Source organism: Camelus bactrianus, chromosome X (assembly GCF_048773025.1).
Source record: "Camelus bactrianus isolate YW-2024 breed Bactrian camel chromosome X, ASM4877302v1, whole genome shotgun sequence".
Lineage (NCBI taxonomy): Eukaryota > Metazoa > Chordata > Mammalia > Artiodactyla > Camelidae > Camelus > Camelus bactrianus.
This window is the reverse complement of record NC_133575.1, coordinates 1,576,123-1,600,594: the sequence shown is the minus strand read 5'-3', so window position 1 is coordinate 1,600,594 and position 24,472 is coordinate 1,576,123. Positions and strand designations below refer to the sequence as shown.

At 48.0% G+C, this 24,472-nt stretch overlaps 1 protein-coding gene across 11 annotated transcripts in view; it reads right to left on the bottom strand.

Moving 5' to 3' along the window:
- Positions 1–18,301, bottom strand: part of GYG2 (glycogenin 2) — a 48,546-nt gene extending 30,245 nt beyond the window's left edge. For 6 of the 11 annotated variants that reach the window (XM_074359463.1, XM_074359455.1, XM_074359462.1 and 3 more), the window contains exons 1-8: positions 17,873–17,992; positions 16,980–17,113; positions 12,248–12,389; positions 7,231–7,405; positions 6,055–6,217; positions 4,487–4,613; positions 2,948–3,170; positions 950–1,156 (exon numbers count right to left, since the gene is read on the bottom strand). In XM_074359463.1, coding sequence (XP_074215564.1) covers positions 950–1,156; positions 2,948–3,170; positions 4,487–4,613; positions 6,055–6,217; positions 7,231–7,405; positions 12,248–12,389; positions 16,980–16,986 — 1,044 coding nt within the window. In that variant the 5' untranslated portion in view covers positions 16,987–17,113; positions 17,873–17,992. The other 5 variants (XM_074359456.1, XM_074359458.1, XM_074359460.1 and 2 more) reach the window with 5 other exon arrangements.
- Positions 18,302–24,472: the final 6,171 nt, after the last annotated feature.

Sequence of the window (24,472 nt, the reverse complement as noted above, 5' to 3'; positions counted from 1 at the left end):
AAAAAATTACTGATAGAAAAATGAAACAAGGGGTGAACATAAGATGAAATGATACCTCTGCCTGGGAAGAATGGCTACAGTATTAAAATGCATGGTAACAACACAAAACATGGGAAGGAGATGAAGGGAGGGAAAGTTCTCTGGGGTTCTTCTGTTGCCAGAAAGTATCAAAAAATCCTCCATTTATCACATTATAACAAGTGAGGAGTGAAAACTGGAATCTCCAGGTAACCATTGAAAAAATAATCCAAGCAATGCAAAATGGATGTGTAAGACAGAGAGTAACTAAAAGTTAATCCAACGGAAGACAAAAAAGGAGAGAGAAAATGATGCTTTTTTTTTAAGGTTTTTAAATTTTTTAATTTCTTTTTTGAGGGGAAAGTTATTAGGTTTGCTTGTTTATTTTTTAATGGAGGGACTGGGGATTGAGCCCAGGACCTTGTGCACGCAAGCAAGGCATGCACTCTACCACTGAGCTGTCCCCAACCCCACCTCGAAAAAGATTCTTAAAACAGATGATAAGATTTAAACATAAATACACCAGTAATTCTACTAACCAAAACAAAGTTTTAAGGCAATAAACTTTAGGCAACGTGGTACATCTTTTATTGGGTTTGCTGTGATGTGTAATGTACCAATTCTCTATTATTGTCTTTCTTTTTGGCAGGGGGGTAGGTAATTAGGGTTTATTATTTATTTTTGGAGGAGGTCCTGGGGACTGAACCCAGGACCACGTGCATGCTGAGCACGTGCTCTACCATTTGAGCTACATCCTCCCTGCTAACTTAGCAATTCTCTAAATAAAGGCAGGAGGTCCTAATGCCACAGCGAACTGAGGACAGGTACCGCCCCTCCATCCTCCTCCCCAGAGGCCCAGGGAGCATCCTCTCTGCTCCATCTCACTAAGCAACCAGTGTCTGACTCTGCGTCTCAAAGTGCAGGTACTTACATCTTCTGAATGGCGTGCTCCAGGTGAAGCACAGCTCTCCTCCACCACCATGGTCCTCTCCAAAGGGTCTTCAGCAGGCCAAGGCTGCCTGGACCCCTCCGGCGAATTTGCACATGGCTCCCGGGCGCCAGGAGTGGAATCTGCACACATCCCGTCAGCAGTGGGTGCCGAATTTGCACACGGGACCCCACCGCCCGTGAGGCAAGTCTGCACAAAAGGGAGATGAACTCAGCAAGTCCTCCTTGCATCTCTTCAAGACTCCGGCCACTCTCGGGGCCGCAGGACCCACCCCACCCTCTGCGGGGCCGGTGGTCTTCAGCCCCGACATCCACATGCATTACACAGAAGCTTAACTAATGGATGCTACATAATCTATAAATATTCAGGGCCAGAGACAAGGGATCCCACACCTGGGGGCCGACAGAGAGAGCCCCAGGGGCCCTGGGACTCCTGGCGATGAGACAAAGATAGCTTTGATAAAACACAAGTGGATAAAGGTGGTGCTGCTCCTGGCGAGAAGGACCACACGGCGCAGGCCCTCCAGACTGCTCTCGATGTCCGGTTTCTCGGAACCATCTGACTCAAAGCCTTACTTCCTTCCTCTACAACCAATACCTAGCAAGCGGCTTGGCAGAAGAGAGGGGAAACTTGACATCCACGACATGAATCCTTATAAACTCCTGTTCACTCGTGGGCAACGATCAGAAAAAGTTTTAGTCCTGCTCATTGAAAAGTAGCACCCAGCTCCACCAAAGAAAACCCATAGCCAACACTCAAATAGGAATTCTTTTCAAGGGCCCAAGGCATGCATTTGCTGACACCGGACTCCACTGTAGCAATAAATTATACCTAGAAAAAAACCGACCATGAAATAGTTTCCTGGTACCTAATTTTAGAAGTTCCTTTGCTGTGGAAGCAAACTAAATATCCATCGGCACATGACTAGATAAAGAAGATGTGGTGTATTTATACAAAGGAATACTACTCAGCCATGAAAAAGAATGAAATAATGACATTTGCAACAAAAGGGATGGACCTGGAGATAGTCATACTAAGTGAGGTTAGTCAGACAGAGAAAGAGAAATATCACTTATATGTGGAGTCTTAAAAAAAAATGAGACAAATGAACTTATTTACAAAACAGAAACAGACTCACAGACACAGAAAATAACTTATGGTTACCAAAGGGGAAAGAAGGGGAGGGACAAATTAGGAGTTTGGGATTTGTATACAGAATAGATACACAAGATCCTACTGTACTGCACAGGGAACTATATTGAACACCTTGTAATAACATAATAGGAAAGAATCTGAAAAAGAAAGTATATTTATTTATTTATAACTGAATCACTATGCTGTACACCAGAAACTAACACAACACTGTAAATCAACTACCCTTCCATTAAAAAAAAATAATAAAAGGTCATTTGCCAGGCTGTTTCATCCTTATTAAATCAACTCGAGAAACTCCACCACGAAGAGCATTTAGGGTTATAGTTTAAAAATATCCGATGGGAAAAAAAATTAAAAATTTAAAAAATTAAAAAATAAAAAAAACAGAAAAATCCAATGGGTGCCAATCAATAATTTTTTGTCTTTCAATCAAAGTTTAAAGACCCTTTTCAGAAACTGCCTCCAATTGCTACTTCACTCGGGGACTCAACGTGGGAAACGACCCCTTGAAAGACAATTTGTAATCAGTCAGCTTCAGCCACTTAAGCTGTGAGTGCCTCTTGCCCTGAGGAAGTCGGCGAATTTAAGTAATTATTTACACATCAGTCCTGTAAATCGAAGCAGCCGTTCTGCTCACGACACATTCACGATTTTGTCGCACACAGACACACACAAAAACTGTGACCTGCCTCTTTGAGCATCCTTCTAGGTGAGACACAGAATATATATCAGAAGGGGCGGAGTCGAGGGAAACACACAATTGTGGAGCCTGGAGAGTTTCCCCTCATCTCAGTTCTTGGGGTTTCAAGGGAACAGTCTCCTTACTGTGTGTCCCGGAGACGCGTGGACTTCCTCGTGCCCGATTCTCTCGTAAAGCGGCAGGATGCTGCGGTGGTAGACCCTCCACCAGAGGTTCAGGAAGGATGTCTGGTGCTGGCTGACCGACCCGGAGCCCTGGTCTAGAACCGAGCCGGTCTGCGGGTTGTACTTGTAGTTCCAAGGCTTCGCGGACCCCAAGAAGTGGACCACCTTCGCGCTAGAGCCAAACCTGAGAAGGAAACATAGAACATTCTGCTTTTTCTCTCGGAAGCGACCTCACCCAGAAATCCTTGGACAACCATCGGCCTCAGCACAGACAGCAGGACGGAAAGGTTCATCTCGATGGTTGACGGACAATCTTGTCACTTCGACTTGCCGTAGAACTAATCCATCATTCAATCCATGTTTGTGGTGTTTTATTTTCTCTACACCAAGAAACGTAATAGAAACCCATGGGGCGGTTCCCCGAAACAGGCAGAATAAATTGGGAGTCTTATGAAGACGGGGAGAACCACAGCCCAAATTGTCACATCCTGAAAATGACAGGAACCAAAAAAAAAAAAAAATTTTTTTTTATTGTGGACAATGCAAGCTGCAAACCAGAAAATAGGTTTCTTGCAAAGGACTGTAAATTACCCCCTCTCAACCTTTTTTTTTGTTCATTATCACCACTCCTACCAACCTTGAAACGTTCCAAGCATTTTTTCCCCTTAACCGCCTTAATTGCTTTCTTGTGCAACTTTAACAGCACTTTCTCACTGTCTGTCTACATTTTATATGTAAATCTGTGCTTTTTAATATTAAAAAGGATTTTCAGTCCCCAAGAACCAGCCTCTTGTCTCCTTGGGGGAGGGCAATATGGCCCCTGTTAAAAGCAGAAACAGACTGCCAGATGCAGTAAACAATCTCATGGTTACCAGGGGAAACGGGGTGGGAAGGGATCAATTTGGGAGTTTGAGATTTGCAAAGGTTAACCACTTTATATAAAAATAGATTTAAAAAAAACCCAAATTTCTTCCATATGGCACAGGGAACTATATTCGGTATCTTGCAATAATCTTTAATTAAAAAAGAATATGAAAACGAATATATGTATGCATATGCATGACTGAGACATGGTGCTGTGCACCAGAGATGGACACATTGAAAATGATTGCAGTTCAATAAAAAAAGTAAAAAAAAAAAAAAAAATGCATGCTCCACACTTACGGTGTTTCTATAAAGTCCCACTGTCCACTTATGAGACAACAAGAGTGAAATAAGGAAAATGTCTTAGAATTAATTTTTTTAAGTCATTTTGACTCCACAGACTTGAAAGGGTGGCAAGGAACCCCCCAAAGGTGTTCCCTGGGCAACACTTTGGGAACCACTCTCCTTAAGCCCAGCTGCCTTGACTACCTATCATGTAAAATGATTTAAAAAAAAAAAAAAGCAAGCAGAGAGATGACCTGATTATTTTTTTCCTTCAAAAAGCCAAAAGGTGATACAGATTCTGAAAGAGAACTGCTGTCCGGAGGAGGCAGGCGTAGAAGGCATAAAACTTACTGTTTGAACGCAGGGCTGTAGGTGTACGCCGTGTTGCTACTCAAGTTATAGATGAACGGCAGGTGCTTATGGATATCAGCCGTGGACCAGCTACTGAAGAAGCTGTTCAACAAGCCTTGGTCTGCCCCTAAAGAATTAACACACAGCCAAAGAAGTTAATAAAGAATGGTGCAGTGGTAACACACAGCCAAAGAAGTTAATAAAGAATGGTGCGGAGCACCAAGAGAACACAAGGGTGTAACGGACACACTGGTATCCCAGCTTTTCCCACCATTTTTGCCAACTTTGTTACCTCCCCATCCTTACCTAAAAGCCATTTTTCTTTTTTTCCTATCAATTGATTATTTTTATTGTTTAATTGAAGTCTAGTTGCTGTACAATATTTCATAAGTCACAGGTGGATCACATAGTGATTCAGAGTCTGTCAAGGTTACACTCCATTTATAGTTATTATAAAACGTTGGTTATATTCCCCACGTTGTACAATGTATCCTTGCAGCTTACTTTATACCTAAAAGTCTGTGCCTCTGACTCCCCTCCCCCATCCTGCCTCTCCCCCTTCTTTCTCCCCCCTGGTCACCACTAGTTTGTTCTCTGTGTCTGTGAGTCTGCTTCTGTTTTGTTATATTCACTCGTTTGTTGTATTTTTTTAGGTTTCACATATAAGTGACATCGTATAGTATTTGTCTTTCTCTGACTTACGTCACTTAGCTTACTGCCCTCCGGGTGCATCCCTGTTGTTACCAATGGGAAAATTTCATTCTTTTCTATGGCTGAGTAATATTCCATTGTGTACATACACCACATCTTCTCCATCCAGTCATCTCTCGATAGACACTTAGGTCGCCTCCATGTCTTGGCTATTGTAAATACTGCTGCTATGAACACTGCGGTGCATGTATCTTTATGAATTAATGGTTTGGGTTTTTTCAGAGCTATCCCCAGGAGTGGGACTGCTGGGTCACACGGTAGTCCCATTTTTAGTTTTTGGAGAAACCTCCATACTGTTTTCCATGGTGGCTGCACCAATTTACATTCCACTTTTTCGACAGTCTAGCATCTCCTTCCACATTACAAAAATGCTAACGTGTTTCCCATCTACTAATGCCCAGTAAAGCAACTATCTGGTTTCCCACTGGCTCCCAGTTAATTCTCCCCTTCACTCTATATCGGGTTGGCCAACGCTGGCTTGCACCATTTTTTGTACATAAAGTTTTATGCAAACACCGCCACATTCACTGAAGCCCTGTCAAGTCCCATCCTGACTTTCCTCTACAAACACAGGGATGAACGTTGGCCACCGAGATCGTATGGCCCACGATGCTGAAAACATTAAGTCTCTGGCTCTTTCGAGAAAGGCTGTCTACCCCATTCCATGTGACCCGGCCTGCAGCGCCCCTACCTTGTACTCACTAACTTCTTTGTTTCTTCCTATCTCCCTGCCCGAACTTACTCTTTGATCCTCATCTTCCACTGACTCCCAGCTGCCGTTCGCCGATAACGGGGTGGTGGCGCCGAGTGACGGCGGGGCAGGGGGACGGGCCCCATCCCCCTCCGCCCTCACCTACCGTCGAAGCTGCCGTGGTCGGCGGCGTGCTGCAGCAACAGGCCGTGCGTCTCCAGAGAAGGTCGGAAGACAAACACCCCGCTGTTGAAGCAGTCCGGCCAGCCGGGGTCAGGGGCCGCAGAGAGCTCCGTCCTGGCGAACAGCTCGTCCACGTTGGACAGCACCTGGGGAAGCGGGGCGTGGGGGCCCTTCCCTTAGCCGCCGGGACACGGGTGAGAAACGCGACAGCGACTTCAGGCCGGGACGGCATGTTCAGTGATGGGAAACTTGCGCCTTTTTTTTTTTTTTAAGTGGCTCTCTTATTTTTAGGGTTATGCCCAAAAGAGAAGAGCTTGCCATGTAAGAACACTCTCTAGCTGATTTCAAGGGACAGAAGGAACACCGTCTGTTTGTTAACTGAAGTGCCGTCAGTTAGAATGTGTCAGCTCCCGGTGCTTGGCACAATGTCCCAGCCCTGCATATATATACTTACATTCGTTTTCATAGTCTTTTTCATATCTCAAGGTTCTTAAGACCCTCCCGTGGACCTCTCTTAATCATATATTCTCTTTCGTCTAGCACACGTGACCCACGAGGCTTGGGAAAGCCACCAATGTGGAGGTTTGCAAGGAAATATAATGTAATCAATTGCCTTGCAGAGCCTGCCTGCAACACCTATTGGCTTGCTAAATTGTGCTCTGTCTGGGGGAAAAAAAAACTGACTCTGATGGTTCTCTCATTCTTATTTCTTACAGAGCTGTTTCTGCGCAACCAAGACAACCCACACTCCAACCTCACTGGACTTTTTGACTTTCCAACAGCTGTTTCTGGAAGTATCCATCCTGGGCTCGCACACCAGTAGGCACCGCTACCCCAAGTGACAAGAGCTTAAGAAGCCAGGTGCACCAGCCCCATCAGGAGTATAGAATTCACAATCAAGGCAGAATATTATTTTCCCAGTTATTTGATTTTGTGAGGATGAAATGATGTAGTTATAAAACCCATCGTAGGGAAGGAACGTACCTTCAAGTGTCTCAAATGTCCTCGGCAGGGTCGAGCGCAGGGCTAAGGAGGGGGGTTCTACCTGGTGTTGACGGACTGAACATGGATGTTGGTGCGAGGGAGGGACGTGACCTGATGGGCTCCACCAGCAGCCCACTTAAGGATGGAGAGGGTCCTCACCCTCCCCTAGACTCACCAGGGTGTCTGCGTCCAGGAAGACACACTTGCTGTAATGGGTGAGCGTCCAGCAGTGAAGCTTGGTGAGGGTGACTCCGAGCTCAGGTCTCTTCAGGAAGGCCAGGTGGATGTAGTCTGCACTGTCTGTGAGGTCCACCTCAATGACCTCATCAAACAGCCTGGAGAGGATGACCCTGGAAAAGAGACGCCAAATCCTAGGAGAACAGAAGACCACTGAACACAAGACACGCTGTCCTGTGCTGGGCACTCGCATGAAACATGGTTCCAAACCACTCATATTCAGGGGTTTTTCCCCATGGGTGTCTCAGAGCTGTGCCCACATTCCAATCGTGCTTAAAACTTAGGCAAACGTGAAAACAAGACATATGAAACAGTCCTGAGATAGACTGATTCGGGTCATCTCCTAGGAAAGTACTTCCTCTTTCCAAACTGCATGGGCAGGGAGGAGTGAATGCTGAGCAGGCAGAAACCAACAGACGTCCACTACAATCTCCATTGATTTTTGCTTTACAGATTCAAAACCTACATTGTTCGTTGCATATGAGTTTGAGACTCAAATTTTCAGAGACCGTACCTTTCATCAAAATGAACTTTGCCTCTGTTCCACTTAATTTTTTTTTTTTGCTCAAATTGTACTTCATTATAGCCTGGAATATCTTGTGATGATAGAAAATTAAGAAAGTGCTAGAAAAAAGGATAGGGCCATGTCAAAAAGATACAGGAAGCCAATCAGGAGGAGCTCCCAGCAGCCAACACTGAAGCACTTTGGGCAAGAAAACAAATAAGAAACTCAAAGTATAAAATGAATATTTGTGAATCCATACTGATATCACAATTGAGTAAATCAGTAAATGGCGGAAAGGGGCAGCTCTTCCTCACAGAACAATTCCAAGTGATAAATATAGAAGGAATGCGCAAAACAGAAAAATCACCATTAGACAAACATCACTAGACTCGCTAATGGGCCCTAAAATCAATGGGTAAAGGTTTTGAGGAGAAAGACCATGTTTTCATGGTCTAAAAGTACCTCCCCCAAGATACTTATCAATCACAAAGAGAAAAATAACAATTTTACAGGGGAGATACGACTAAGGTTTTATGACCAATAGCTAGACACAGCGACATCACACACTCTGAAATATGATGCACTGAAAAAAGTACTTTACTTCTGAGGATTTTTTTTTTTAGCCAAAAATGTATAACCTTAATCTGACCATGAGAAAACACTGGAAAAACGCAAGCCAAAAGGCACTCTATGAAACCGTTGACAACTACTCTTCAGAAATGTCAAAGTCATATTACTCAGCCATTAAAAAAGAACTAAAAGGAGACTTAGAGTATGACCCAGCAATCCCACTCCTGGGATTATATCTGGAGAAAACTCTAATTTGAAAAGATACATGCACCCCACTGTTCATACCAGCATTATTTAGAATAGCCAAGACATGGAAACAACCTAAATATTCATCAACAAATGACTGGAGAAAGAAGATGTGGTGTATATATACAATGGAATACTACTCAGCCATGAAAAAAGAATGAAATAATGCCATTTGCAGCATGGTTGGACCTAGAGATGATCATACCAAGTGAAGTAAGTCAGACAGAGAAAGACAAATATCACATGATATCACCTAAATGTGGAATGTAAAAAGTAACACAAATGAACTTATTTACAAAACACAAACAGACTCAGACACAGAAAACATATTTATGGTTACCAGAGGGGAAAAGGGGGAGGGATAAATTAGGAGTTTAGGATTTGCAGATACACACTACTGTACATAAAACAGATAAACAACAAGGACCTACAGTACAGCACAGGGAACTCTATTCAAAATTCTGTCATAACCTAATGGAAATAACCTTTTCCTATAATGCAAAAGAATCTTAAAAAAAAACTATATATAACCAAATCATTTGCTGTACACCTGAAACCAACACAATATTGTAAATCAACTCTACTTCAATTAAAAAATAAATCAATAAAAATATATTTTAAAAAATTTAAGTTGCATCCAAATGAGTACTTTTTAAGTTTAATTTTGTATATTTGTGTTTTCTCTGATTGAAGGTTTATTTTTAAGTAATCCAACAACTGGATTTTTTTCTTGTTCCTAATTATTATTTTTTGTTTTTTCCTTTATGAATTTCTTCCTCCTGCTTGTCTTGCATATACTGTTTTTTGTTCTAAATGTTTGAACTGGATAATTTCTTCACTGATTTTCATTATTCTCTCTCGGATCACTCCAGCTGTCCCCTTTGGTTTGTACAGGTAGTATTCACAGCAAAATTGTTTTTAAAATAGCATATAATTCCAACTTTCACTGGCTCACTTATCAAGTTATTTAGGAGAGAATTTCTGGTTTAAAGTGTCCCACGGAACACTCTTTCTGTTTTGTTTTCTTTTGGTTAAATTTCACTATTAACATCTAGGTTTACTTATACTACATTCAAAGAATTTAACACTCAATACTTGCTCCAGGTAACATATTAAAACCCTCCTTGTACCATTAATGCAAAGTCAATTTTTTAAGCGGTCTGTGGTGGATGAGAGAAAAGCATATTGTTTGCGTAATGCGTAGCATTTAAGAGTTACTTTATGCATTATTCATCAGATGAATTCACTTGCATATTTGCTTTATCTGTGAATTACAGAGTAGGAGGACTGTATAAAAAGAATTTCCCAACAGCATTCTTTCCATCTTCAGGTGTATCCAACAGGTCTAGTTTATATGCTTTATCTAATGATCATTTGGTCCACAGTCATGACCAGTATATCCAAAATGTGAACTATACAGTGACCTAGCACCCTTTGCCTGAATTCTGATACTCGGAAAACACGGCCTCTGCTTTTTGCTTTCCTTTGGGAGTTACCCAATACCTCGCTGTCCATCCTTTATGAAATAAATACTACTGGGTAATACAGATTCTTTTAAATGTGCATAGTTTCATAGACACATTTGCAACCATTATTTGCCACTAATATGAGGCTTTTGCTTGCTGCAGTGTGGAGCGACCCAGTGCCAGTGGGGTGTCCCACTCAGCCTGCGCTTCAGTCCCTCCACGCCAGGGTCTCCCCTCTCGCTCCTCAGACCCTCACACCCACGGACCTAAGGAGGACTCACAGTCTCTCACCACGGGTAGTAGGTGCAATGCTGAGGGACAGGGACTCTAGCAAGCCGGGGTCCTGGCCAGGCCACTCCTGCCCCAGGGATCTCGGGAAAGGGAGGAAGGAGTCAGCAGGACCCCCCCAATCCATGAGGGGTCGCAAGCTTTCACTGAGTATGTGTGAGAAGCTCAGGGTCCCACCACAGTACCTGCCATCAGCCTGTCCCAGAGACTGAGGTCTCGGGACCCAGACAATGTGGTCAGCAGGATACCTCTGTTCTTTTTTGTTTTAATTGAAGTAGATTTGATTTACAATGTTGTGTTCATTTCTGGTGTAGAGCATAGTGATTCCGCCATACACATAAATATGCATTCTTTTTCATTATAGACTGTTACAGAGACAGACTCAAGAGACAAAGAAAACAAACTTATGGTGACCAAAAGGGAAAGGGGGGGAGGGATAAACTGAGAGTTTATATATATATATATATATATATAATTTTCCATTATAGGTTATTACAAGATATTGACTGGCTCCCTGTGCTCGACAGTAGGACCTTGTTGTGTATCTATCTTATATACAGTAGTTTGTATCTGCTAATCCCAAACTCCTAATTTACCCCTCTCCTCCACTTTCCCCTTTGGTCATGGTAAGATTCTTTTCTATGTCAATGAGTCTGTCTCTCTTTTGTAAGTAAATTCATTTGTATTAGTTTTCTTAGATTCCACATATAAGTGACATCGTATATTTGTCTTTCTCTTCCTGGCTTACTTCACTTAGAATGATCATCTCCAGGTCCACCTATGTTGCTGCAAATGGCATTATTTTATTCTTTTTCATGCCTGAGTAGTATTCCATTGTATAAATACACCACATCTTCTTTATCCAGTCATCTGCTGATGGACACTTAGGGTGCTTCCCTGTCTTGGCTATTGTGTGTAGTGCTGCTATGAACACTGGGGTGCACATGTCTTTTCAAATTAGTTTCCTCCAGGTATACACCCAGGAGTGGGATTGCTGGATCATACAGTAAGTCTCTTTTTAGTTTTTTAAGAAATCTCCATACTGTCCTCTATAGTGGCTGCACCATACTACAGTCCCACCAACAAGGACACCTCTGTTCTTGATGCTCATCTGTCTCCTGTCACCTGGTCAGCCCCTCGTCTCACCTGGGTGATGGAACTCCTCTCCCTGGCTGATTCCCTACATCCAGCCTATCTTTTTTGGGAGGGAGGGGTAATGAGGTTTATTTATTAATTATTCTTATTTTTTGTTTTTGTTGTTTTTAACGGAGGGACTGGGGATTGAACCCAGGACCTCATGCATGCTAAGCACGCTCTCTACCACTGAGCTATACCCTCCCCTCCCAGCCTTTGTTTTTTATGCCATCAAGAGAAACAAAGCCGTCTGTGTGCACTCAGATGTGCATTCCACAGAGCAGCAGGACAGCCATGCACCGCCGCCCACAATAACCTCCTCACACCTTTATGGGAACACATGGGACAGAGGACACACACTGCAGAGGAAACAGAAACCCAGTCTACCCATGGGAAGAGGTCACAGAGACCCATGTGAAGTTCTATGACCTGCAGGCTTCCATCTTTCACTTCCAGGACAGCTGCTTCTCAAAGTTCCCCACCCCCCAAAAAACAACTGACGTTTGAATTTTCGTAGCTGAGGGAAGGAACAGTCACCACATCCCGTACTGACTGTCTGCAAGGATTCTGGAAGTCGACCACGCACCGTGGCAGACCCACCCCGCTCCTGTAAGCACAATGATCAGGGGGTACTTTGCATGCTGGCCGGCCCGGGGTCCACCCCAAGGACAATTCCTGGAAGCTCCTGCAGTGCAAGGGACCTGCTTCTCCAGGAGAAGGATCAGGGGGCCGAGCCCGCGTCTCACCTGAGCAGCCTGGATACCTGAGGCGTGATCAGCACCACCAGCTTCCGGGTCGTCCTGTGGTTCCGCAGGGACTGCCCCAGCACCAGGGCCCCCTGGCAGTACATGTCATTGGTGGCCAGCGTGACAAACGCTTGGTCAGACACTGCGGGCGTGGATTAAACACACAAAAACAAACAAACAAATAAATGAATATGGCGCTATGTTCCCGATGGGGCTTCTGGGATGGCGCGGCAGACCGTCCCCTCTGTCAAGCTGCGTAACTCACACCGAGGACCTGTCCGGTGTTCTACAGACATGCATCACGGACACCCTTTCATTTCAAAACAAAACAGGAAGCCACACCACACACAGGGCAAGTGAGAGGAAACCGGAGCCAAGAAAAGCAGAGCACGTTAAAATTTCCCGGTGCGGATTAGCAGGTGCGCAGTACCACGTGTAAAACAGATAAACGCCGGGAGCTACGTTCAGTATCTCGGAATAACGCATAACAGAAAAGAATTTTAAAAATATAGATACAGACATGTGTATGTGTAACGGAACCACTTCGCTGTACACCTGAAACTAACACGACACTGTAAATCAACTCAACGTCAATTAAAAAAAAAAAATTCCTGCTTAGCATGCATGAGGTCCTGGGTTCCATCCCCGGCACCGCCATTAACAACAAACAAATAAACATAATTAACTCCCTCGAAGAAATAAAAATAAATGGGATGATAAAACATAAATAAATAAAAAGAGGGGGGAAAAAGCCTTGAAATGTGTCCAACCTTTTCATTCTTTAGGATGTCTGTAGTGTACAGAAACGTCTGGTTCCAAAGAGCGGGAGTTTTTTCTTTACTACTTTGATTTTTTTTAAACGATCACACCGGATTTATCTGTCATGACAGTTTGTCTTGTAACCTAACTGCTTCTATGTTATCCGTGGTGAGTGGATGCTCTTTATTTATTTTTTTTATTTTATTTGAAGTATAGTTGAGTGACAATTCCCAGCATCCACTGACTTTCACAGGGACTTTTAAACAGTTTGATTCTGGCGCCTCCAAGAGCTGGTTGCCACGGTAAAAGTCAACACGATCAAGAAATCCCGCCTGGTCCTGGCTCCCGTGCTGTCTCAAGAAATTAAAATTCGCAGGGTGTCACCCAGGGCCAGGACACACAGACCTCAGTTCTCAAAGGCCAGAGTGTCCTCCCCTCTGGGCCACTGTGCCCTGCCCGGGAGACGTGCTCAGACTGAGGCCAAGAGACACGGTCGCCAAACGGAACAGGAGGAGCAGAAGCTTCCCGGAACCTGCTTTCCTGGCGCTGACGTCTTACCCTTCACAGCCCACTGGGCTGAGCTGCCGAGTGCGCCTGCCACAACGGGCTCCTGTCCACACGTTGCTGGGTTTCTTCTCGGGTGAAGAAGGGACGAAGAGTTGTTGGCATTTCAACCTTGAGTTCAGTATTACAAAGCCACCTTCAGAACTCAAGTCTGCAGCCCAAAAGATGCCTATTTGTCTGTCTGTCTATCTACCTACCTATCTATGCATCTATCTATCCATCTGTTTATCTATCTATTCATCCATCTTATCTATCCATCCATCCATCTAATCTATCCCATTTATCTATTCATCCATCCAACCAGTCTATCAATCTATCAATTTATCTACCCATCTAATCTATCCATCCATCCATCTAATCTATCCATCCATCCATCCATCTAATCAATCTATCTATCAATCTATCTACTTACCCACCTATCATCTGCCTATCTCTCTATCAATCAACTATCATCTCTCATCTACCCAGTTTTTATGTTTTTTAAATAACAGGCTTATAATGACATAATGTTCAGTCTCCAGGGACATGGAAATTATTGCTGCAAATTGGGAGAACACAATAATCTGACAGAAAATGCAAGGACTTAATTAGTTCTGTCACAAGGAGTTTGAGGTGCGGGGGGACATCCAGGTGGAGATATCCAAGAAAGAGGTCTGGATGGGAGCTAAGACCGGGGTCCTCTGGAGAGCTCCCAGTGACAAGAGACACGCAGGACCAAGACGGACTACCCACTGACCGCTGGCCATCCCGAGAAGAGGAGGGTGCACTGAGTCGGCCCGAAGCAAGGGACGGGGTGCTATCTAGTCGAAATGGTAAAGTCATCAAAACCCAGTAACTGCATACACTGGCTTTGTAGCTCTCCATAAGGAAATAAACGTAACTGCTCTAATCAGATGCCAAAATGCATCTGTTGAAGCCTAACCCCCCAGGACCTCAATGTGACTGCGTCTGGAGATGGGGTCTTTAAAGAGGTAAGTTAAAATGAGGTCACTAGGTGGACCCTAACTGAACAGGATGCGTGTCCTTACAGGAGAGGATCAGGACCCAGACACACGCAGAGGGACGCCCACGGGAGGACCCAGGGAGGAGACGGCCGTCCACACACCAAGGGGAGAGGGGGCGCAGGAGACCCCCGCCCTGCTCACACCCTGACCTCAGATCCCAGCCTCCAGGACCAGGGACATGAATGTGTGCTGCGCAAGCCGCCCAGCTGCGAGGTTTGTCCGGGCAGCCTGGTAGCTAACGCAGTGACTGGGAGCGCAGACGCGGGAGACAGAAGCAGTCCCGCCGTGCTCACTCAGGGCAAGGAGGCGTGGCGATCACCCAGAGATCCCTGGAGGCTTGGCTCTGTGTGGAGCAGCCCTGGTCACGCCGAGAAACCACCTTTCCCCATGCCTGGCAGTCACACCACTGAACTGTCTATACAGGTCAAACCGAAGCCACTTGGACTGGATCTCCTCAAAGAGAACTCCCAACAGAGCTAAGGAAAGAGTTCACTCACTGGGGAGTTACACAACCAGACACCAGAACAATGACATGTCCAACCATCTTGTGCTTCTGGCCCATTTCCCGTGGCCACATCGGCTGTTTCGGCACGAGAAACGGCAACGTCTAAGGCAGAGGGAAGCGCAGAGGTCCTAAGGGCGGGCAGAGGGAAGCACCACGGCCTGTGGACTGAGGCCCAGCCTCCGGGAGGTCCCTGGGGACTCCGATGGCTGAGGCGTGGGGAGGGAGGGAGGGTGGACCACAATGGGACAGGCAATTGTCCAGAGCTTCTGATTGCTGCGGAGGAGAGACTGGGCTGAGTCTACGCAGTGGGTTTTGTGCAACCACTGGACTTCCCTTTTGCTTCAGATGGATTACAAGTCATATTAACCTCACAAGGTCTCCTCCGTCTCCAGTAACCGCAAGACTCAACCTCATGCCGCCGAAGGCTGGTCCCCAGGGGCCCATGCGGGACGTTGCAACATCACAATGCATAACCTCTCCCTCGCCAGTGCAAAGACCGGCCAGTGGATTTTTAATGCCAAAACTTCACGGATAGGTCTTCAAATCCCACATAACCTTACCGCTGAGAAACACTCAACAATCCAGTTTGGCATCAAAGAACAGCCACCATGATCCAAGTCTCCCACCTTTAAACGCTGAGTTTGCACTCAACACCGGCGCCGGGGAGGGGACATTTGGCACGGGTGTGGAGCGGCGAAACTCCAACCCCCAGTTGAAAAAAAAATTTTTTTTTTGCAAAACCAAGTTCATCCTGAAGTCTGACGTGGCAGACATTTTTATGACGGATCTGGAAGAAATGTTCCTTTCTGTTCCTCTCCTGTCCTCTCTGTGCCACCCATCTTCCAACCTCCACACCCCAAAAATAAATAAAAGAAAATGAAATAACATTGGTGGCTTCCTCCGCTCCCCCTCCTCTTTTACTCAAAGGTGCTGTTTGTTTCCTGCAGAGTGTTGAAAGCCCAGATGGGCTGTTCCAGCGCACCACAGGGCTGATGGCAACATGTCCTGATGTCCCTCGCTGAATGCCACCGTTATACCAGCCCTGGTGGGTTTGCGGGGAACGTGGTTTTCCACTCTGGAGAGCTCCGAACCCCTCCCTGGGACAGAGGGACCTTTCAGCTCCCCCTCGGAACAGAATGTTAAGCATACGACAGGTAATCGACCCCCTCTGCCCAACAATGTTCCTCTCTATGGCAGAGAGCAGGGAAAAACAGCATGGAAGCTGCTCGGTGATGTACCAATGGTTCCTCTTAATAAAAAGTAACCCATTTTTTTTTTTATGGTAAAAACAGGACCAGCACCTTTCCCATGGGTGGTGGCTCCATTTCACCATCACATCCCTTAGCCTCAGAAGTCAACTGTCCAAATCTGACATCCTCAAAACCCAAGGGCAAGGGAGACAGGACTGAATTTCAGCCCTTGGGGGCCAAGGACTTGCGGAAGTCCCAGCCACCTGGCCAACTGCCCTGCTGGGGGATTAACCCTGGGGCTTCACTGGAATAACAAATTACACCTGGGGTCTGACCTCTGGAGGACGAAAGGATCTGACTTCCCAGAGTTTTAGGGGCAGGAACTTCCTGTGGGTCCCTGTGTCAGTGAGACGCACACAGCTCAACGACTGCCAAGGGCTACTTTTCACAGAAGGAAAATCACCAAACCTCAGCGCCCTTGGCCTCACTAAATACCGCTCCCTCCCCAGCTGTCCACATTTCCCACATTTCCAACCACACGTGGGGACACCAGCCTCTGCTGCCCCAGGCGGGGATACTGGGGAGACACACACTGGGAGAGGAAGGGTCTGGGGCCATCTTGTGCGGACAAGGGTTCCGCCAGCGCACACCAGCCTCCCTGGTGCCAGCAGGAACAGGGAGGCAGAACACAGGAGTATTCACGGACTCACCCGGCATGGTCTGAGGCCCAAGGCTCAGTAGGCACCGAGGGGCCGAGTGCGCCGGGGCGCGGCGGGAGGACTCTCCGGCCTGGAGACAGGCCCAGCAGAGGCGCTGTGTCCGGGGGACCCGCGTAGTTCCAGGCCTGCGGGAGACAGCGCGGCATTCCAGAGCCCCGCGGCTGCAGCCCGCGCCCCGCCCCGCCCTACACCCCCACCGCGCTCAACCCCGGCCCTCCTCCTTCCCCCCGCGCGCGGGCAGCCTCTGTCCTCCGACCCGGCTCCCCGCGCGACCTGCTCCCCTACCTGGAATCACCTGAGACCCCGCTGCGCCCCAGTTGCCCCTCACCACACGTTCCCGCGCCCCGGGGCAGCCCTGGCCGCCCGAGTGTCCCCCGAGGCCGCAGCGCCCCCCGCCCCAACTCCCGACTCGCTCCGGAGTCTTTTGTGGCCTCGCTGCGTCCGGCCCCTCCTCTGCGCCCTGGGCAGCCTCCGCCCCCTCTGGCCCAGGGGCCCCCCCACCCCCGGTGACTCCTTTCACGCCTTGGCCACCACTGCGCCCCGCATGTCGCCCTTCTTCCGCGCTCCAGCAGCCTGTGCGCCTGGCGCCCGCCGCCGGGCTCCAGACTCTCCCCAAGCGGCCTCCACGCCCCCCCGCAGCCCTGCGCCCCCCGCACCTTCTCTGCGCCCCGGCAGCTTCCCGGCCCCCCGCCTTCCGCACCCCCGCGCCCCGCCCTCCGTCTGGGCTCGGGCGGCCAGGCCCCCGGCCTCCGGCCCCGCCTGGGCCTCCCCCACGCCCCCCGCGCCCTGCGCCCCCGCAGCTCCCGCGCTTCGGCAGCCGCGGCCCCTTCCCGACCCCCTCTCCGGGGCCCGGTGGAAAGCGCCCCCTCCGCGGCCCCCCGCACCTCGGCGCCCCCGGCACCTCCGGCGGAAGCCGGCGCCCCCTCCGCGGCCCCCGCACCTCCGGGCGCCGGCAGCCTCTGGCCCGGGCCTGCGCCGGGAGGCCGGCGGCCCGCGGCGCGCGATTGGCCGCCGTCCAGAAGCCCGGCCCCGCCCCCGCCCCGCCGCCCCGCCTCCCCGGGCGCGGGTCCCCGCGGCCGCCTGACCGCCACCCCCACCCCCCCGCAACGCCCCGGGCGCCGCGGCCCCCGCCCCGCCGCATCCAGGCGTCCGAGCCTCTCCGCGTGGCCAGTTCACCTTTAACCGCCGGCCCCAGAGTAAATGTTTGCGGCGGCCTCTCGGGCCGGACCCCGGGGCAGCGCGCCGCCCGGACAGAGGCCGCGCTGGAGACGCCGGGGCGGGACGGCGCCGAGCGTGGTCTCCCCGGAGGCAGGCGAGCCGAGGCGGGGGCGAGGCCGGCGCGGGGGCCGGAGGGGGGAACTGGAGCTAAACCTCGGGTGCGGCCCCTCGGCTGTGACGAGAGGCGCCAGCCAACAAGGGAGCGCGCGGAGGGGTGCGCGCGTGAGTGTGTGGGTGCCTGGGTGAGCGGGTCCACAGAAGAGCCAAGGGAGGGGTCCGCGCGTGCAAGGAGGAGGGCATGAAACGCGCATGGGTGCCTGCGAATTGACGCGTGCATGCGTGACCGCGCGAATGAATGAATGAATGAATGAAGGCATGCGTGAGTGAGTGAATGAGGCATAAATGCACGGATGGACGAGTGACCAGGGAGATGACTATGCGAATATGGGCTTGAGGGAGGGGAGAAGGGAACCTAGGAAGCAATGAATGGGAACGAGTGAGATGCATGAATGAATACCTGAGCAAGAGAAGGCATGCCTGCATGAGTGAGCTCAGGTGCGCACGCCTGCATGACTGGTTCATTCAATCGATGACCGTGCGGATGCATGTATGCATGAGTAGGCGAGTTGCCGTGGAAGCCACGTGAGCCATGGAGAGTTGTAGAGGGAGAGAGAAGTCGGCCAGATGAAGTCCTCAGGGAGGAGGCAACCACTGGCTGGGACCAAAGGGAAATGTAAGAATAAGAGGGCGGGGAAAAGAGGCAGTTATACCAGGGACTCTCCCATCTGGTGGACCTTCTCCTGGGTGATCAAGGGTCCGGGGGACATAGACTGACAGGAGGTGAGGACATTGCTCTTCTGCAGGAACTGGGCTTCCTGCTCTGGAAATGCTACCTGGGGAGTCGGCGGGGAGGAGTCCCAGAGAGCTCAGGTGTGCACCTGTGCCAACCTCAACACAGTTTAAAAAAAACACCAACGAGTTCTTCACATCATTATGAAAACCATTTTGGCCCCACTCAGACCTCTCGATCTTGGGGAACCCCTGCCCAGGATTCCACATCTCACCCTTTGAGAACTGACCCGATTCAGGCTTGAGAAGTGACAGAAGAAATTTTTAAATGGCTAAGAGGACATCGCCAACACTAAACCCCATTAGCACCCTAAGTGTCCATTGACAGATGACTGGATGAAAATGTGGTGTATATATATACAATGGAATACTACTCAGCCATAAAAAGGGTGAAATAATGCCATTTGCAGCAACATGGATGGACCTGGAGACTGTCATTTTAAGTGAAGTAAGCCAGAAAGAGAAAGAAAAATACCATGAGATATCACTTATATGTGGAATCTGAAAAAAAAAAAAAAAGACAAATGAACTTATTTACAAAACAGAGATTCACACACATAGAAAACAAACTTGTGGTTACCAAAGGGGAAAGTAATGGGTAGGGGAAAGGATAAATTGGGAGTTGGGGATGAACAGATACGCACGACTATATACTAAACAGATAAATAATAAGGTCCTACTGTAGAGCACAGGAAAGTATATTCAATACCTTGTGATAACCTTTAATGAGAACAAATACGAAAAGGAATATACGTATGTACATGTATGACTGAAATGTTATGATACACACCAGAAACTGATACATTATAAACTGACTATATTTCAGTTTAAAAAAATTTTTTAAATAAAACAAAACAAAGAGATAGCCTTGTCCGAAGCCATCAGCCTCAGCAGGGAACAGATACCAGAGACCTTTTTAGCGTCCTGACACAGACGGGCCCAGAGCCATTTAAGACACCAGCTGAGGATGGAGGGGCTTTCTTCGGCCCCGAGGGGATGGGACCGTTCAGCAGCTCCGTTCCAGGTTTGGTTGGGGGTTTGGTGTTAACGGAACATCCTTGCTGGATTGGGCAGAAAATGAGCACCTTTGACATCACGTTGAAACCCAGAAATTGAGAAGGCAGATTCCTTCAATCTTCTCTCAGGAGACTGGTAAATAAGACCAGGTGTTTGATAGGGTTGGAAGAAGCACGTATCTCCTCCCTCCCACCAACCCAAGCCCGTCCCCCTGAGCTGTGTTAGGCTCCGAGCCCCCATCACCACCCGAGTCCCCGCATTTTGCTTCCCTAGCGAGCCCTGGGTCAGCTCTGGACCCGTGGCATCAGCATCTCCTGGGAAGTTCTGAGAAATGCACATCCTCAGGTCTCTTTAGACCCCCGGAATCAGAAAACCGAATCTGGGGGCCATACCCCAGCTCCCCACCAACCCCCACGATACACCCTCAAGCTTCACAGGCATGCCTCTGATTGCTGACACTTGGGCGTGGACGGGAAGTGCCAGCTGGACTCAGGCTACAGAGGGCGGGGAGCAGGTGGCAGCCAGAGAGAGGAGCTGGGGGAAACTGCAGAGATGTTGAAAGAGGAGGTTGAGGACGCCCAGGCAGGGCGCCTCTGTCTCCGGGCACCAACTTCCGTAGGTGCTACCCCATCCCCTGCCCCTCCCGCCCACCCCTTCCTGCTCTGCATTTGAGCTCGGAAAGCAGGTCACAAGGCAGTTAAGTCCCAGGCAATCCTCCCCGATCCCTGGGCAAAGCGTAGGTCCATCTTGAAACCCAGAGCCGGCATCCTGCCATGGGCATTGCTGGGTTCCTGTGTGTGTCAGTCTCCAGGAAGCCCGTGGGGGCATCCCGCAGAAGGCCAGCTCTCCTCCTGGGGCCTGAGAAAAGGCGTTTTTTGCCAATTGCAAAAGTGAGCCTGCATTCTCCCAGGGAGCCACTCGGAGAAAAGCAGTCTTTCATTTATACACCAGACAAGATACTGCTGGAAACTTACAGAAACCCTTAGGGGGAAATATCTCAAGCCCAGAAGCTACAAAAAGATGCCAACCAGTTGGAGTTGCTTGACAAGTTTTTGTGACAAAGGCCCTATGAATTACCTGGAAAGATAAATAAAAGAATAGGAAAAAAAAAAAAAAAACATCGGCAGTATAAATACATACATACATATATGTGTTCATCACAATTGCAATTATCTATCCATATTTTATATTTACAGATTTAACCTAGTAAGATATAAAGAACTACAAGTGCAAACAACTGGATGCAGAAATAAGCAAAGCATTGACAGCCCATATGACTGGTTATCACTCAACCACTGTTTTTCTCTCACTTATTGTTAACAGAGCTGAGCTATTCCTCCAGGATTTATGCATCCCAATTTTAGTGAGGGGTTGAGTGTAAGTGAGGAATGAGGGGTCAGCTGGTGGCTTCTGGAAGGAGGTATTCAGTCTTAAAAGAGGAAAGCAGGGAGGAATTGGTCTTAATTGGGCCTCCAGATATTAGAAGGTGAGGCTGCAATGGCTGGAGCTACAGCAGCCATCTTCTGCCACGAGTGACATTGATTAATGTCCTGTCAAGGGCAGGGTCACAAGACACAGGGAAACTGGCCACGAGATAACACTATTAAACCCTCAAATGACCCCCAATCCAGATGCCGCCAGCCTCAGTAAGTCCTCTTATGAGACACTATCTTTATAGTTTTAGCCATGTTCATGTGGGCTTTGTTACGTCAGCATAAAAGCATCCAAATTTATCTCGTCCATCAGAAATTCTCAGTTTGGTCCTAAGAATCCTTGGCACTCAGAAAAATTAATGAAGAATGAGCTTTGGTTTATGTAGGTTATAAATACCCATATTTTCTGTATCAGCAGTTAAAACTGAAAGTTTTAGGTATTTGTTTATAAATAATCCATACGTTCTCTGTTAGCAACTAAAACTGAAAACTTTAGATATTTACTTATAAATATCCGTATTTTCTGTGCTAGAAATCAACACTGTAAATTTCAGCTATATTTATTCATTTAAAAAGTTTTAAAATAACGGTAATCATATAAACCCATTCCATTTGATGTACATGACATATTTTTACAGAAAAACAAGTATATTTTCCCAAACAAAAATTTGGAGAGAGGAGAAAAGCAGTATTACTTCCGCCCCAGTGGAAGCTTTGGGAGGTGCTCCGGGTGAGATGAGGTCAGGAGGGGGGGCCCCCCCGGGGTGGCATTAGTGCCCTTAGAAGAAGAGGAGGAGACACCAGAGCTGACTCTCTCTCTCTGCACCAGGTGAGGACACAGCGAATATGCAGCTGCCTACAAACCAGGAAGGGAGCCCCACCGGGAACTAACCTGCCCACGCCGGGTTCTCGGACTCCCAGCCTCCAGCACCGTGAGAAACGAGTGTTTCTGTTGCTACATTCTCCCCTAGTTGGCGGTGTTCCAGGATGGCAGCTTGAGCTGCCTCACAGGGAGTCACTTTTTCAGTCCTGCACGTGTTGATGGCACACACAGTTATTAAGCAACTGCTGCATGCTGGCCACTGTTCCAGGAGCTCCGGACACAGCCACGCAGCAGAGGAGGTGGGCGAAGGAGGGAGTGCCCGCGGTGGGAGACGGGGCTGGGACTGGACTGGTCCCACTTCCCCAGCTCCTCTTCGGTCTACAGCCAAAGGTGACAGTGTTGGGTTTTACTCCCAGCTCTCCCTCCGCCAGCCCCGGTTTAGCTGGGCCCCCAACCCCAGGGGCAAAATGTCCCATGTTTGTCAGGTCCAAGGGCTGGTTTTATTTTCAGTTGAGGGGCACGTGGGACACGGCCTGTCCTTCCCCGGATGGTACACCAGATCCCCAGCTATTCATAGACGAGCAGCTGTTTGGGGCACGCACGTGTCTGAGAAGGCGTGGGGGGGCCCGGATGCGGAGGGAGACAGCTGCGAAGCACAGATGTGATGGGAGCTGGCTGCCTCCCGGGGAGTGCGTTGCATTTATATTTGGAACCTCAGGGCACGTGCCTCGGTTAGGAAGATGGGAGTCGGGGCGGGGGCCAACCCACATCACCCAAGGGCTTCAACAGCACGAGCTAGAACCGTGCTGGGGGTGAAATCAGACAGGCCGATTCCATTCCTTAGGAGTCTGACCTGCAAGTAGGTGTTGGCCAGACGGGACTGGACCCTGGGTGCCTTGATCCTCTTCCTCACTTTTCCCCTCCCAGCATCTTCTCTGTGTTTCCCAGGAAATCTCGCCGGCCTTTCGCCAACAAACCTGGGCTCCTCCGTGGCTCAGACAGAAGTTGTGTCAGAGGACCCTCTGTTGCTAAAAAAAAAAAAAAAAAAAAAGGCAGAAAAGGCACGGATAACCCCACCAAGACTAACCTTTATGTGACAAACCACTTAAAAGATGGTGACCTTTTCTGGACGCATAATCCCATCGGAACGGGATGTGCACGGGGCTGTAGCAATTTGCAAGATGCTGATGGTTACAGATTTTTTGCTATGATTAAAAAAAAAATACAAAGCTAATTTTAAAGCCATTTCACAAATTGGCAACGGCTCAAAAAATAATTGCACACTCTGAGGGAGATTTCTTTTGTAAATCTAGTGAATTCTGTAGTTACTGTTGTGAGGTTCATTCCTTTTGTAAATCTCCTGGATTTTGTAGTTATTGTTTTGACTTTGGAGAGTTCCCAGGAGCTACAGTACATTACACTTTTCAAGTCATCCTTGGACCTAAGTTCTACCTTTACCAACAATTTCTTATCAGGGACACCCATTTGTGTGAGTACATGTGTACAATATTGAATTTATCTTTCAAGTTTGACTTGGAGGAGGCTAGAGCTCAGGGGTAGAGCGTGTGCTTAGCACGCATGAGGTCCCGGGTTCCATCCCCAGTCCCTCCATGAAAATAAATCAATAAACCTAATTACCTCCCCCTCCAAAATAAATAAATAAAAATAAATTTTTTAAGATTTTTTTCCATGTCTTCCTATCAAAATAGAATGTGTATGTGTACTTCTGTGTCTGTCATTACTGTTGCTCCCACGCACACTCGGTGTTTCTAATCAGAACATCATTTATTTTGTGAACTTTCGACATCACGGCTCCTTGATGGAGTTATCAATGGCCGATGATGTAATCAGTCATTCTCCGTGTGTCAAGCTGAAAGTGTTTATTTCTAAAAATGAAATGGAACGTGATTTAACTAACTTAATTAATATAACGTGATTACGGGCCTAGGTGGTGTCAGAAAATCTAATTCCAAAAGATCCTGGGGGAACGCGTGAATCGGAGCTCTGTGTCTGCTTTGCACAATTTTCAGAACTTTCGTGTCAACTTGGAGAAAACTAATTTCCAATACGCCCCCTATTGTTCACTGAAGTAGTGAAATTGTTGTGCAGTTTGTTTTGAACGATTTCTAAGGCTACAGACCTAA